This window comes from Macrobrachium nipponense, chromosome 19 (assembly GCF_015104395.2).
Source record: "Macrobrachium nipponense isolate FS-2020 chromosome 19, ASM1510439v2, whole genome shotgun sequence".
In the NCBI taxonomy this organism is placed as follows: domain Eukaryota; kingdom Metazoa; phylum Arthropoda; class Malacostraca; order Decapoda; family Palaemonidae; genus Macrobrachium; species Macrobrachium nipponense.
In genome coordinates, this window is record NC_061088.1 from 45,139,506 (window position 1) to 45,154,240 (window position 14,735).

General features: G+C 35.7%; 1 protein-coding gene across 2 annotated transcripts in view; it reads right to left on the reverse strand.

Annotated features, from left to right (window-relative positions):
* Window positions 1-14,735, reverse strand: part of LOC135216783 (enoyl-CoA hydratase EchA19-like) — a 346,923-nt gene that overhangs the window by 203,739 nt on the left and 128,449 nt on the right. For both annotated transcript variants that reach the window (XM_064252275.1, XM_064252267.1), the window contains one exon: window positions 2,538-2,677. In XM_064252275.1, the coding sequence (XP_064108345.1) occupies window positions 2,538-2,677 (140 nt within the window). The remainder of the gene's footprint in view (window positions 1-2,537; window positions 2,678-14,735) is intronic.

A 14,735-nucleotide genomic window follows, 5' to 3' on the forward strand; every position in this document is an offset into this window, starting at 1 on the left:
TCTCTTGAGCTTCATGATGGCCTTTTTCTTTTAGGCTCTTTGCCAGAAGCAACAGAAGAAACAGAGTGCTTTATAGGAGTCATTTTCGGCATGATTCACACAGATATTTGCCAATACGTAAAATGCAGCTTCATGATTGCGCCCACGTATATCAGTAACTTTCTATCCAGTGAGGCTGATGAAGGAGAGATGAGCGATACCCACAATTCCATTTTTGCGAGATGGGACTCGGGTTTCAACCAATCAACACCAAGTCTGCAGCCAATGAGCGACAAGGAAAATGAATGCAGCTCCTGGATTGGCTGCTTTGCAGACAACAGCCAATAGCGTGTTGAGTATCATTTTGTCTGGGTTCTGCTCTCAGAGGGCATTACAGCATCATAAGATTTGGTTATCTGCAAAAAGTTGGCTTGGGTGAAGCATTTTTTAAGAAAAACAAATGTTTTTGAAATTTTGCTGCGTTTACATTAACTTTTTTAGAGAACTATAATATTTGAAAATTAATGTCTTTTTTCATCATAAAAAATGTATTTAGTCATGACAATATACTTAATACATACACATGAAAATACTGCATAACACAGATGAAAACACACGTACCATGCTATTCCTGTTGTCGTTACATATTTTAGATATGCTCTGCATACATACTGTATATTATCATCCTACAACACCTCATGTATGTACATACTATAATATTTAGAAATAATCTTAAAACAAAACATTTCATAAAATGTTTTGTATGTGCAGGATATCAATGTACTATTTATGCCCTATTGACTTAATGCAGTTCAATGTTCTATTGTTTTTGCATGTTTTGCATGTACAGTATGGTATACAGGTAGTCCCTGGTTATCCGCGGACTCAGTTAATGGTGATTTAGGACAAGAGCCATAAAATCAGTAATTTATGGCGCCATAATGGGCCAAGTTTCAGTTATTGGCGTCATAATGTGCCGATAATAGAGTTATGGCACCATTAACCGAAAAGCGGCAACATGAATCATCCAGTTTCAGTTAAATGGCAGTTTTCGCTTATCCCCGAAGAATGAAAACCCCCCAATAACTGGGGACTGCCTGTATACTACAGACTAAGAATATTTTTTAAGATGTCCTCTAAATGTTCTGCTTCTCCTTAGGCTTCTGGCAAAGAGCCTAAGCATCAAAGCCCCTTAGAGTTAATGACAGATGAGGAAAAAATACATGTGACTGTTATGCTGAAAGGGGGCAAAAGTCATGGAGAAGAAGCAGGCCATTACCACGTGACTGAAAGGGCAGTCGCCTGTATTGAGAACGAGTATGAACAAGGTAAAATACTTGGGGAGGTCATTCTTGGAGAAGAACTCGCCGCCCTCTTTATTACTGTCCCACCAACGGACCAGGACTTTGAGGAATTTCGTGGTCTGTATAATTTGATCAGGGAAGTCAAACAAATACAGACAATGGTCAAGGCATGGGATAAGAATGAAGAAAGACCCACAAATTTTATTAATATTGTTAGTGAATTAGTGAAGCCTTATCATAATACCTTCGTGATCAAGTGCAAGTACCTCCATATTATGCAGCCTCCCGAAATCATTGACTAGGCACCTCCTGAAGAAGGTGAAGAGACACACCCTCAGAAGAGATGTAACTCCTCTACTTTACTGTGCAGTCTATCTTTATTGTCATTCATCAGACTGCACAACTAATATCATCATCATCTATAATCAACATTCATCATTAATAAGTACCTGTATGATTTAATAACATTATTATAATATCTAATGTCACATATTATACAGTAACATGAAAATAATTCACAGCCACGAATAGTGGGGACCCGCGAATAATTCTATAGTTACATCCCACAGAAAAACCCACAAATGAGTGAGTATTCTCATGAATAATTTTTATATAGGCTCAACAGAAAAATCAGCAAATAGGTGTCACTGAATCCTGGAGAATGCAAATAAGATGGGTCAATTATACTCCTCTGCCAAAAGGATCAGAAGAACTTTGCTAGAAGTGGCAAAGACTTTTTGTCTTTTGATTTTCAGTGGTTATTATTACTGTAGCACAGTACTGCAATGTAGTTCTAGGAAACCAATAACTCATAATGTTAGGCTCTCATTAAGCCCTCACAAAACATTAATTTTAAAAATAAGAACTGGAAATGGAAAAGTTGTTACAGAAGTTAGGCTGCTAGGTGAGAGGAGACCTATGCAGAAATGGAAAATACATGCCTTGAACTTCTGTACAAACAGATGTTTCCTGAACAGATGGAAAAGACAATATTGTAGAAATATTATGTTAAGAACTTGATGCATTAATTAAAAGACCAAGAATCAGATATAAAGAAGTCAGAACTGAGAGTTCAACAGCTTATTCTTCAATTAGTTTCTCAACCTAAACAATCCATGCCTATAGCTGAAGTGGAAGAATCGTAGGCATGCCTTTTATTTTTGTTACTACAGCTTCTACAGTACAGTGCATGAATACCTTTGAAGAGACAAGTATTTAGCAAAGAAATAAATTCAAAAATAAAATCATCCTTACCTCCTACAAAAGACTCCCATTACAGCAGTTTCTTCTACAACTCTAAGATCACACCAAAGTGCTAGTTCAAATCCACCTGCTACTGCAAATCCCTCCACTGCAGCAATAACTGGTTTGGTTGTTTCAAATCTGCTTGGTCCCTACAAAAATAAAGTATACTGTACACATTTTTTCAGAAACAAAATAAGTTTTTTTAAACAATCCTATGAGTTGCGTATGCACTATTCATGTTTTCAAAGATCCCTAGACACAATATTCACCCTTCCACCAATGAAATATTTAAGATCATTGGCTGACTTGCAATATCAAGCATGCATGACCATGGCCTCAGTTGCCAGTCAAGTGCTAGCTTCACTTTCAGCAGTATGGAAGGGCTGGAAGGCATGTCATTATAATGTACATATGTAATGGCTATGTATGGAAAATTGTTTTTAAAAATTACATTTGTTCCCCCACAAAACAAACATTATTTACACATAACTGAATAACAACTTAGGTGGAAGGTGATCTAGCAACCTAATATGCACCCATATTACCAGGTTAGAAAAGATTCCCCCTTGAAGCTTATGGGATTGAGATTAATATTGGTACCCAAGGTTCTAAATTAGAGCAAGGAGTTGTATCTGTATAATCAAAATCCTACAAAAATTTAAACTACCCAAGACAAGATGTCCATGGAGTACTAAAAGACAACAAAGTGGTAGATGACCATACTGACCACTGTTACAGGGTCCACAACTCGTAACTGACTGTGTCCAATGGATATCACCATATGGGTTAATGGCAAAGCCATAAATAATCTCATCTTCAGCTGAAGCTGACATCTGGCATGCATTTCATGTTTACTACAAGCACCAATGGAAGAATCCTGGTCATGCACAAATCCCCTCATAAACAAATATCTAGCACTTTCAGGGAGAGGTAAACATCATGTTCATCCCAAGGGACATTAAGGAGAGAAGCTAATTCAACACCTGATTGTGCAGTACTAATATCCATCAACCCATTACCTTAATGCATGCCAAGGTGACATGTCTGAGCTGCACCAAAGACATATGAAGTGTGTTTTATGGGATGACCTTGGAAATGAACAGCTTGAAAGTGTACCTGATGATGTTAGTCCACGAGCTAGCTTGATTTATTCAAGTGAAAAGAAGAATAAATATATATGCTTTTAAACTACTGGCTCGACAGCCCCTTTGAAAGAAATGAACTTCTGCCGAGCTTCAGCCTGATAGTACTAGCCATGGGAACTATTTTAAGGGTGTGAAATTTCACAATTATTCGTGTTTTTGGAGGAATGGAATAAAACAGAATTTTTATATCGGTCAGGTGCTTGGGTACACAGTACTAACAATGACAGAAGTTTATGCCTGCCATAGACCCTAGACAGTAGGGTTTTAGGGAGTCAGAGTAACAAGTTAATTCAAGTGAAAAGCGCAATGAATAAAACTGCTTCCAAACTGAAGATTAGGTACTGTATTGTTGAAAAACACAAATTACAGAAACTTTCAATTGATAGTTTGGTGGGTCAGAAAGATCAAAGTGTCCCCCTCTAGGCCGATGTAGGATTCATTTGCACTGGCTCCATGTTGCAATAACAACAACTACCGAACTAAAACAAACACAAGTGATGGAAGATTTGAGAAGTGTGGAGTATTTTGTAGGTATTATTACAATATTTTTTTCTGTTTCTCGTTATTATTTGCTATTATTGTAATGAAAAATATTAATGCTTGCAAGATTGACTTTTTCGGTTTTTGTCGGTGTGCTGTCCACATGGGCCAATGAAAGTGGAACTTCTATTGTTGGGAATTTCAGGTTGATTTGAAGACCAAAATTTTTTCCCATTGTCAGCAAGTGAACAATGCGTCTTGGACACCTGCAGCAGCTGAAAGGACCTTTTTCTCCTTGGTGGTCTTTGGTTTAAGATTTTCAGCTGCAAAATTCTGTATACCTTAACCCTCTTACGCCGAAGCGGTAAAAAAAAAAATTGTCTCCCGTGTGCCGGAGGTGTTTCGGAGTGAGCGCGGAAGCGGAAAAAATATTTTTTTCAAAAAATCACAGCGCGCTTAGTTTTGAAGATTAAGAGTTCATTTTTGGCTCCTTTTTTTGCCATTGGCTGAAGTTTAGTATGCAACCATCAGAAATGAAAAAAATTATCATTATCATATATAAATAATGCGATATATGATAGCGCAAAAACGAAATTTCATATATAATTGTATTCAAATCGTGCTGTGCGCAAAACGGTTAAAGGTAACAAGTTACCCTTTTTTTTGTAATGTACACTCAATTGCGATCATTTTGGTATATAACACATTGTAAAACGATAAAAGCAACACAGAGAAAATATTATCACAAAATAATGCATGAATTCGTAACGCGCGGACGTAAACAAATATTTTTTTCAAAAATTCACCATAAATCTAAATATTGTCCTAGAGACTTCCAATTTCTTTCAAAATGAAGACAAATGATTGAATATTACTATACTGTAAGAGTATTGGCTTACAATTGCAGTTTTCGACCATATCTGACGAGTTAAAGTTGACCGAATGTCGAATTTTTTTATATACATTTTTTATATGCAATTATTTCGGAAATAAGAAAAGCTACAACCTTCAAATATTTTTCGTTTTATTCTACATGAAATTGCGCACATTTTCATATATAAAACTCTATGAAATGCCTAATATGAAATGGAGCAAATATTCCGAGAATGGGACGTACGCATTTCGGAGATTTGTGGAGGAGAATCCGCTCGCGGAGGGAAGGAAAGATTTTTTTTTAAATTCACCATAAATCTAAATATTTTGCTAGAGACTTCGAATTTGTTTCAAGATGAAGGTAAATGACTGAATATTACTAGACTGTAAGAGTTTTAGCTTACAATTGCGTTTTTCGACCATTTCGGCAGAGTCAAAGTTGACCAAACATGGTTTTTTTTCTATTTATCGTGATTTATATGCAAATATTTCAAAAATGAGAAAAGCTACAACCTTCAATTATTTTTTGTTGTATTCTACATGAAATTGCGCACATTTTCATATATAAAGCTTTATGTAACGGCTAATTTAAAATGGTGCAAACATTACCACAATTGCACGTATGATTTTTTCAGAAGAGTTACCGCGCGAACGTAAAGAAAATGTTATTTTTTTCATAAATTCACCATAAATCGAAATATTGCTAGAGACTTCCAATTTGTTGCAAAATTAAGGTAAATGCTTGAATATTACTAGAATATAAGCGTTTTAGCTTACAATTGCGTTTTTCGACCATTTCGGTAGAGTCAAAGTTGACCGAAGGTTGAAATTTGGGCAATTATCGTTATTTATATGAAAATATCTCAAAACTGGTAAAAGCTACAACCATGGGTTGCTTTTAATTGTATTGTGCATGAAATTTCGCAAATTTCCATATATAAAACTTTATATAACGGCTAATTTTAAAATGGTGCAAACATTACCACAATCGCATGATTTTTTTCGGAAGAGTTACCTAGCGGACGTAAGGAAAAAGTTTTTTCATAAATTCACCATAAATTGAAATATTGTGCTAGAGACTTCCAATTAGTTGCAAAATTAAGGTAAATGATTGAATATTACTAAAATTTAAGAGTTTTAGCTTACAATTGCGTTTTTCGACCATTTCGGTAGAGTCAAAGTTGACCGAAGGTTGAAATTTGGGCAATTATCGTTATTTATATGAAAATATCTCAAAACTGGTAAAAGCTACAACCATGGGTTGCTTTTAATTGTATTGTGCATGAAATTTCGCAAATTTCCATATATAAAACTTTATATAACGGCTAATTCTAAAATGGTGCAAACATTACCACAATCGCATGTATGATTTTTTTCGGAAGAGTTACCGCGCGGACGTAAGGAAAAAGTTTTTTCATAAATTCACCATAAATCGAAATATTGTGCTAGAGACTTCCAATTAGTTGCAAAATTAAGGTAAATGATTGAATATTACTAAAATATAAGAGTTTTAGCTTACAATTGCGTTTTTCGACCATTTCGGTAGAGTCAAAGTTGACCGAAGGTTGAAATTTGGGCAATTATCGTTACTTATATGAAAATATCTCAAAACTGGTAAAAGCTACAACCATGGGTTGCTTTTAATTGTATTGTGCATGAAATTTCGCAAATTTCCATATATAAAACTTTATATAACGGCTAATTTTAAAATGGTGCAAACATTACCACAATCGCATGTATGATTTTTTTCGGAAGAGTTACCGCGCAGACGTAAGGAAAAAGTTTTTTCATAAATTCACCATAAATCGAAATATTGTGCTAGAGACTTCCAATTAGTTGCAAAATTAAGGTAAATGATTGAATATTACTAAAATATAAGAGTTTTAGCTTACAATTGCGTTTTTCGTCCATTTCGGTAGAGTCAAAGTTGACCGAAGGTTGAAATTTGGGCAATTATCGTTATGAAAATATCTCAAAACTGATAAAAGCTACAATCATGAGTATTTTATTGTTGTATTCTACATAAAAATGCGCACATTTTCATATATAATACTTCATGTAACAGCTAATTTACAATGGTACAAAAATTATGTCAAAGTGATGAAATAATTTCCGAGATGCGTCACAGATACTTTTTAGTGCGGCAAGAAAGAAATTCGCGCTTGCGCGCCTGCGTAACGATTGTAATCAAAACAACACCTTGATCTGTGAACTCCCAGCATCCCCCAAGGCGCGTGATTCAAAAGTTTTAGGCTGGTAGGCCTATAAGTATTTTTCGCGAATTTAAAAAAAAACTTTTGTAAGTCGACGTAAAATACGTCCAGTCGGCACACGGGAGACAAAAAATGTAGACGTGAAATACGTCCAGTCGGCGTAAGAGGGTTAATCTGCTTGACCCTTTTCAGCATTCTTACATTGCTTTCTCTACATTGAGCAAGAAACTGTTTCTTCAACGTGGCCCCACGAATTAGTGTTCCAATCAAATAGTCTGTGGTTGCCTGGTTTGTAATTTTTCCAGATGTCAGATTGGCTAATTGGAGTGGTGAAATAAGGTCAAATGGGTTGCATGTTACCTCCAGTATCACAAAATACCTTCATGTCCCCGTTATCATACCTGCTTCGATGTGGAGTCCTCTGCTTCATTGGAGCCTCTCCTGGTACGATCCCACAAATTGACATCAATTCAGATAGAGCAAGACTTCTTTGTGTAAGTATTACACACCATCATCTGAATGTTGTGTCTGAATTTCCAAAATGTGTAATGTCTGTTGATGATGAGGCAGCATCACAGTCCACAGTCTGCTCTAGTGTGATGTCAATTGGTGATCTTGAATAAGAGTCCTTACTTAGTTTGGTTGAAAATGCACCTGCCTTCAATGCATCCAATGCTAAGGGATCCAGCTCTTGCATTTTTGACAGAAACCATGTTTCCCACTGAGCATAGTTAGGACGATTCAGGGCAAAAATAAACACATGGTATACTATGTCCAGTATAGTCCAGAGAGTCATCTCACTCCATTGGACTTGTCCAATCAAACTTGGTGTTTTCCATGATGTCTCTTTGAAGCTCATAGCTAGTAGTGAAACACTACTTTCAGCTGCTATACTGTGTATGCAACATCTCAGAAACATGTCAATTTGTCATTCAGCATCTGCATCTGTGCATAGGTCTATCAATTTGTTATTGATGTTTTCTAACATGATTTATATGCCCAAAATATTCATGTTAATGTCATTTATTGTAAATACTATATCACTGCATGATATTAAATTTTCGTTTCATCTCGTATTATTGTTACAGAAATTTTCTTTTGTTATGAGTACGTTTATACGAATCATAAGCTGTGTCCGTACTGTTCACATCTTTAAAGGAAGAGTAGGCTCAGCTATACAAAGCATACTTGCATATGTGTGTGTCTATAGATCCTTTCTGAGCTTATAGAGCGCATAAGGTACAGAACATCCTGAACATACTATTGTTGTATCTAATCTCAAAAATATTTTAAAATTAACATTTTTAAAGCAACTAAAATGACAAAACAGAAACAAACAATGCAAAATAATGTAATACAGAAAAGATTTGGGTGTATTTATGTTATTTTTAATAATTAAAAACATGTATTCTTCCAGGGACGGACAGCTCCATGCGTAGTTGAAAAAAATTGCATGAAATACCAGTGCAGTTGCTTTCCTCTGTACACTATCATTTACATCTGATGAAAGCCCGTGGATTAGTGTTTGAAAAGACGTTTCCATCAGAAGTGGAATATCAGGAGCCGATGATTTTAACCTTTCAATGGATGTCGGCAAAGGTAACTTGTTTTTGGCATATTCAGTGTGTCAGATCTTAACACCATGGCTGTATTTCCAACATTTTCAATATGGGGCATTATACGTACTCAAGGGTTTGGATTTTCCATCATCAAGTTATATGTCTCTGTTAAAGATGAAGTTTTCTTTACGATCGCATTCTTTACCAACTTTTATATTATCACCAAATTTGCTTTTCAGTTTTTCAGCCAGTGTTTGATGAGTGTACAAATCAAGGTCAGCCCTGAGGCCTCCTGCACCAAAATATACCTCCTTGTGTAACTCCATTAGTTGGGATATATATTTCAGTTTGTTCCTCTCAATTACCTCAGTTTTAATAAAACTTGATAAATTTCATGTAATTTTCTGTTTGATGGATTACTGACTGATTGTTTTACGTAGAAATTGTCATTTGCATAAATTATGATACATAGCCTCGATTGCAACCAGGTCCTCAGTTGCTAAAGATAGTATTCTTTGGCTTTGTTTAACTTCCAGAAATCTTTTTGCAGCTTTGGGAATTTCAGCAGCACTGGACTGCATTGTCCACTTACATTGTTCCCACTTATGAAAGCAAAAAATACATCTTTCTAAAGCAAACCTTTAGAATTAGATTTTGGCAAATCTACAAATGATCATGCTGCTTTGGGTGGGGTACAAGTAGTTTCAGCTTGTGGTTCGGATGACCTTTTTATTTGGGGCTTTAACAGCAGTGGACCTCTTATTAGTCACTGTGATAATAAATTTTGATAGGATCTGTTGCAGCTGAAGACAATATGTTAGACTGGAAATGGTTGCCATTTTATGACCTGCTCTTTCCCTCCTTGAAAATGTAGTCTAACACTTAAAAATTATCTTGACTAGAGGGATGAGAGTTATCACAAACAAAAAATCTACGACAGAAGGCCAATGTTACTGAAAAAGGAGGATTTTACATAAACTCTGGACTTTAGTTTTAAACGAACTATATTTACATTAAGTTACGGTAGGTCCAGGAACTAATGAGGTGGTGGATTGTTGATCCACTGGAAACATGTGGCTGGGAAATGAACCATACATGGAAATAAGAATTTGCACAAAATGGATTATTTCAATGCAAGCCTCATTCCAAAGGGTTCCCAATTTCTCCTACAATCAGGCATGGTGTTTGTCTGCAAAAAGATTGCATTAGTACTAAAACGATGAACATGTGGGGAACGTTACACACTACTTGCTCTTAGCATAAAACATTACAACCCACTCAAGGGGCATGAAATGACTGGGAGTTTACACAGAAAGGACTATTACGTTACGTGAATTAACTAGGGGATGTTTACTAGCATCACAAGGGAATTAATCACAGCACTGAACCAAAATCGGGGGAGTGAGAAGCTGAACAAAGAAGGGGGGGGAGGGGGAAAGTCGCCTTGGAAGAATGGAAATGAAATACAGACAAGAGGCAAAACAATTCCCTGACTGCACTAAATTTACATCTCACAGTACCTGGAAATCCTGGGTAAGGTAGTCTTCTTATCTGCTGATATTTCTGTGGACTATGGAGGTATAAAAAAACTTGTGGGATCCCTAAGGGGGTGGGGGCAGGGTAGCAGAAGGGGTGAAGTGGAGTCTGCAAGGCTTGAGAAAGTCTGAGAAAGTTCTGAGAGAGAGCGGCTGGAGCCCTGTCCTTTTAAAATCTTGCCTGGATAGTCCCTCCCTTCATCCAGGGTTCCCTGTGGAGAGTAAATCCAAAGCAGCCATTGGGAGCAAAGAGGGTTTTAGAGAGAATGGAGGCTTCCAGTTCACAGGGGCAACTTGCATATAGGCAAGGATGAATGAATCTGGTTATAAATAGGTTTTACCTTTCCTTGTTTCTGGCTTAAAATCCTGAAGAATATATATCTATATATAATATATATATATATATATATATATATATATATATATATATATATATATATATCTATATATATATATAATATATATATATATATATATATATATATACCCTTTCTGAGTAGGGATACCTTAACAAAGTGAAAGGGTTTGTGTATCACCATGATCAGCAAGGCTGTACTACTATGAGATTCAGGGCTTCTGTAACACGGTTTTTTGGCAATAACTTTTTATCTATGCATTTCATAGATATAACGCTTATTCAGAATACACATTATATCTACACATAAATTTTGACTGTATTATGCATTACGTAGGTTGAATAAATTTGGTACTTCCAATGTAAAAGTGACTTTTTTTGAAGACGGGCCAAATTACTCAGAGATAAGGTTTCGAACGCACTCGTTACGTAACTTATGACAGCATTCCTTCCCTCTTTCTCGATGGATGATTGGCTATACGTAACGAAGGCTATACCTCTGGCAACAATGACATAAAAATTTAAATACAAGCAAAGCAGTACACCTTTATGAACTCTGAATCCTCTGCACTGATAATTGTCATAATGAACAAACCAACAAAATATGTTAATAAATACAACAACACTTCGATTATTAGTCTGTTAATAAATACAACAACACTTCGATTATTAGTCTAACTCCCAAAATAAGTGTCCTCAGAAATTATAATCTACTTTATAGGTCACAATCAGATTGACAAGATGTAGGGAATAGTTGGTAATTTTCAAAGACATAGTAGACAAGCTTGATTTGATAACTGCTGTATCCAATGTCTAGCAATTTATGTTTATCGGCTATCTACCTATTTACTGAAAAAATAAAAAAAATAGCCGGTACCGTATTTTGGCTTTAAACCTTCACCAATAATTATCGTCAGAATGATGACTTCATGAAGCTCCACCCACTTTGGCCTCGTTGTAATTCAGGATAACACTGAAGGCTATCATGGACATTGTTGTATTAGAAAATCTAACTTCTGGCTATAAAAACTCATTTCTCGAGTAGTTGTAAGAAGTGCTAAATGATCCTCAAGGATCCCAGCAGGTGACCAAAGCATTTAATTCATGTAAATTGCTACTATTACTAATTTTGCGGCACTACTGCTACAGTAGTATTACTACGCTAGCACAGATACCCCACCCACATCTATGTATCGTTCCGCCATTCATAAAGTCTTTATATCCAACATGGTCGTACAGACTAAAGAAGAAGAAAAAAAATTATATCGGATGATCCGTTGGTCTGCTGGAGAGTTTAGCACATATAAGCTTGTATTTACTTTGGATAAAAATCTTATTTTAACGAAAATAGTTATATAAAGACTGTTCACATACAATCTCTCTCTTTCTCTCTCTCTTGGTGGCATAGTGAATAGTTAATGGAAATGTTCAAAATCCTGAATGACATTACAAGTATTATAATCACGTTACGCTAAATACAAATCAGACCATAAACATTGGATTTAAACTAGAAACTGAATAATTACCTATTCAGGCTATAGTAAGTATGGCCACGGGATTTCCTTTGTATAAAGTTGCAAGTCGTAAGACAAATGCAGTTTTGCAACCACAGGGACAATTCCAAATCCTGTTAGCCATTCTTGACTACTATGGGTTTCAGAGCCGATGGAATAAGGTGAATGGGTTTCTGTCTGGTGGATGGGCGGGGCAACATTTCGTAAAACAATGTTTACTTTGCTTACGTAATGAATGTTTTTCGACTCTTGGCTCGTAATCATTGGCCATGGCGTCGGCTAGATCATTTTTACTCTATAAAAATTAAAACTATCGGGTTTAGGTTATTGATAATGCTGACAAAATTTGTGTGTGGTTGTAAAATATACAAATGTCAACTTTCAGCTACATCCGATGCTTTGATAAGGAGCAAAATCCAAAAAACCGTGTTACAGAGGCCCTGAATCTCATAGTAGTCAGGGCCATCTATACTAAGTTGGTTTGCTGTGAGCAATCAGACTAAACTCTCCCACCATCACCAATCCCCAGTAACCAGCGTGGTGATGAAAAACTAGCCGAACCCCAGATATGAATACAACAACCCCGTCTTGGTCCCCAGTCCCCAGCGGCAGTGTAACAGCTGCCAAAGGTGGCGGGCAGATTCGTCCCACTGCAGGAGGTGCTAAAAAGCTCTAGACTAGAACAGGCCACTTTTGGAAACTGAGCCTTGCAAAGTACAATGTTAGGAATCTGTCTTGGGAAGAAGATCTGGCTGTGTTACAAGAAAAGCTAAAATAAATAAATTGGGATATAATAGGATTGAGTGAAATTAGAAGAACTGGCGAATCTTATATAGATTTAAAAGAGGGTTATATATTTTGCTTCAGAGGACATGAAAGGAACAATGGAAATGGAGTGGGTTTTCTTATTAATAAAAATCTTGCAGTTAACATGAAAGAATTTAATAGTATTAGAGATAGAATTGCAGGATCTATTATCAAACTAAATAATAAGTATAATCTGAAGGCATTCAAACGTATGCACCAACAACATCCCATACAAAAGAAGAAAAAGAAATTTTTTATGAAGATCTGGAGATATCTTTGAAAAAACATGAGACTCAATTTACATTTGTTTTGGGTGATTTCAATACTAAAATAGGACAAAAGAAGAGATGAGAATCAGATGTAGGTAAATTCGGAGTAGGCACAAGAAATGACAGAAGAGAGATGCTTGTAGAATTTGCTGAAAGAAACAATCTAAAAATCATGAACACCTTTTTTTATAAAAAGGGACATAGAAAATGGACATGGAGAAGCCCAAACGGAGAAACGAAAAACGAAATAGATTTTATTCACGGTGAAAAAGTTAATTTAGTTAAAGATGTGATAGTGTTAAACAAGTTAAAGTCACGCGACCATAGAATGTTGAGAAGTAAATTTTGTCTAGATCTAAGGAAAGAAAGAGGAACGCTAATTTTTTGCCTAGATCTAAGGAAAGAAAGAGAAAAACACTCCTGTAATAAGAGAATAACCTGATGAGTTTAGTTTAGCAATACAAAATAGATACTTCCACCTACATGATGAAATGGAAGCAAGTAAAGAAGAAATGAATAGTAACTTAAAAAAATTTTCATTGGAATCAGCACGAGAGATAGGTGGAAAGTTCCATACACAAGATCAAGGAAAACTATTAGAAAACACCAAAAATTTAATAAAGAAGATTGGAAATGAGGGTAAAAACCAATTGAGACGAAATAGAACTACCAGAACAATAAGCAAACTAAAAACCCAAGACATTCGTTAACACAATCAGCCCAAAATTGAGGAAACACTAAAGGGAAGAAGCATCGACTTGGAAAAGGACGCCAACAGATATTTGCTTTAAAGGATGAAAAAGACATGGAAAAGAGGTGGAGTAATAAAAATTGCTGAGGATTTCTATACAATGCTATAGAATAGTAATATAGGAAATAACTTTGTCAATAGAAAGAACGAAACACCTGAACCGGTACCAAAAGTAACACTAGAATTAAAGAAGCATTAAAAGGCATGAAAAGAAACAAAGCAGCAGGAGAAGATGGCCTAACAATTGATTTAAAAATAGTTTGAGGAGATTTCATAATAGTAAAACTCGCTGAACTTTACACAAAATGCTTGCAAGAATGCTCTATACCTACAGCTTGAAAACCCTTAATCATTATATTAATTCACAAAAAGAGACACACAAAAGACCTGAAATATTACCACTCAATAAGTTTACTCTCAGTAATATAAAAAATATTTGCAAAGATCATATTAGGCCGAATTGAAAGACAGCTAGACTTTAATCAACCAAGAGTGCAGGCAGGTTTTAGAAACGGGTATTCAACAACTGACCATATCCATGTAAACCAGCATTTATAGACTATGAGAAAGGTTTTGATTCTATCAGAACTTCAGCTGTAATGAATACCCTTCAAAAGCAAGGAACAGATGAATCTTGAGTTAGAACACTTGAAGATATGTATCCAGGTAGTACAGCAATCCTAAAACTACATAAGCAGTGAGAAAT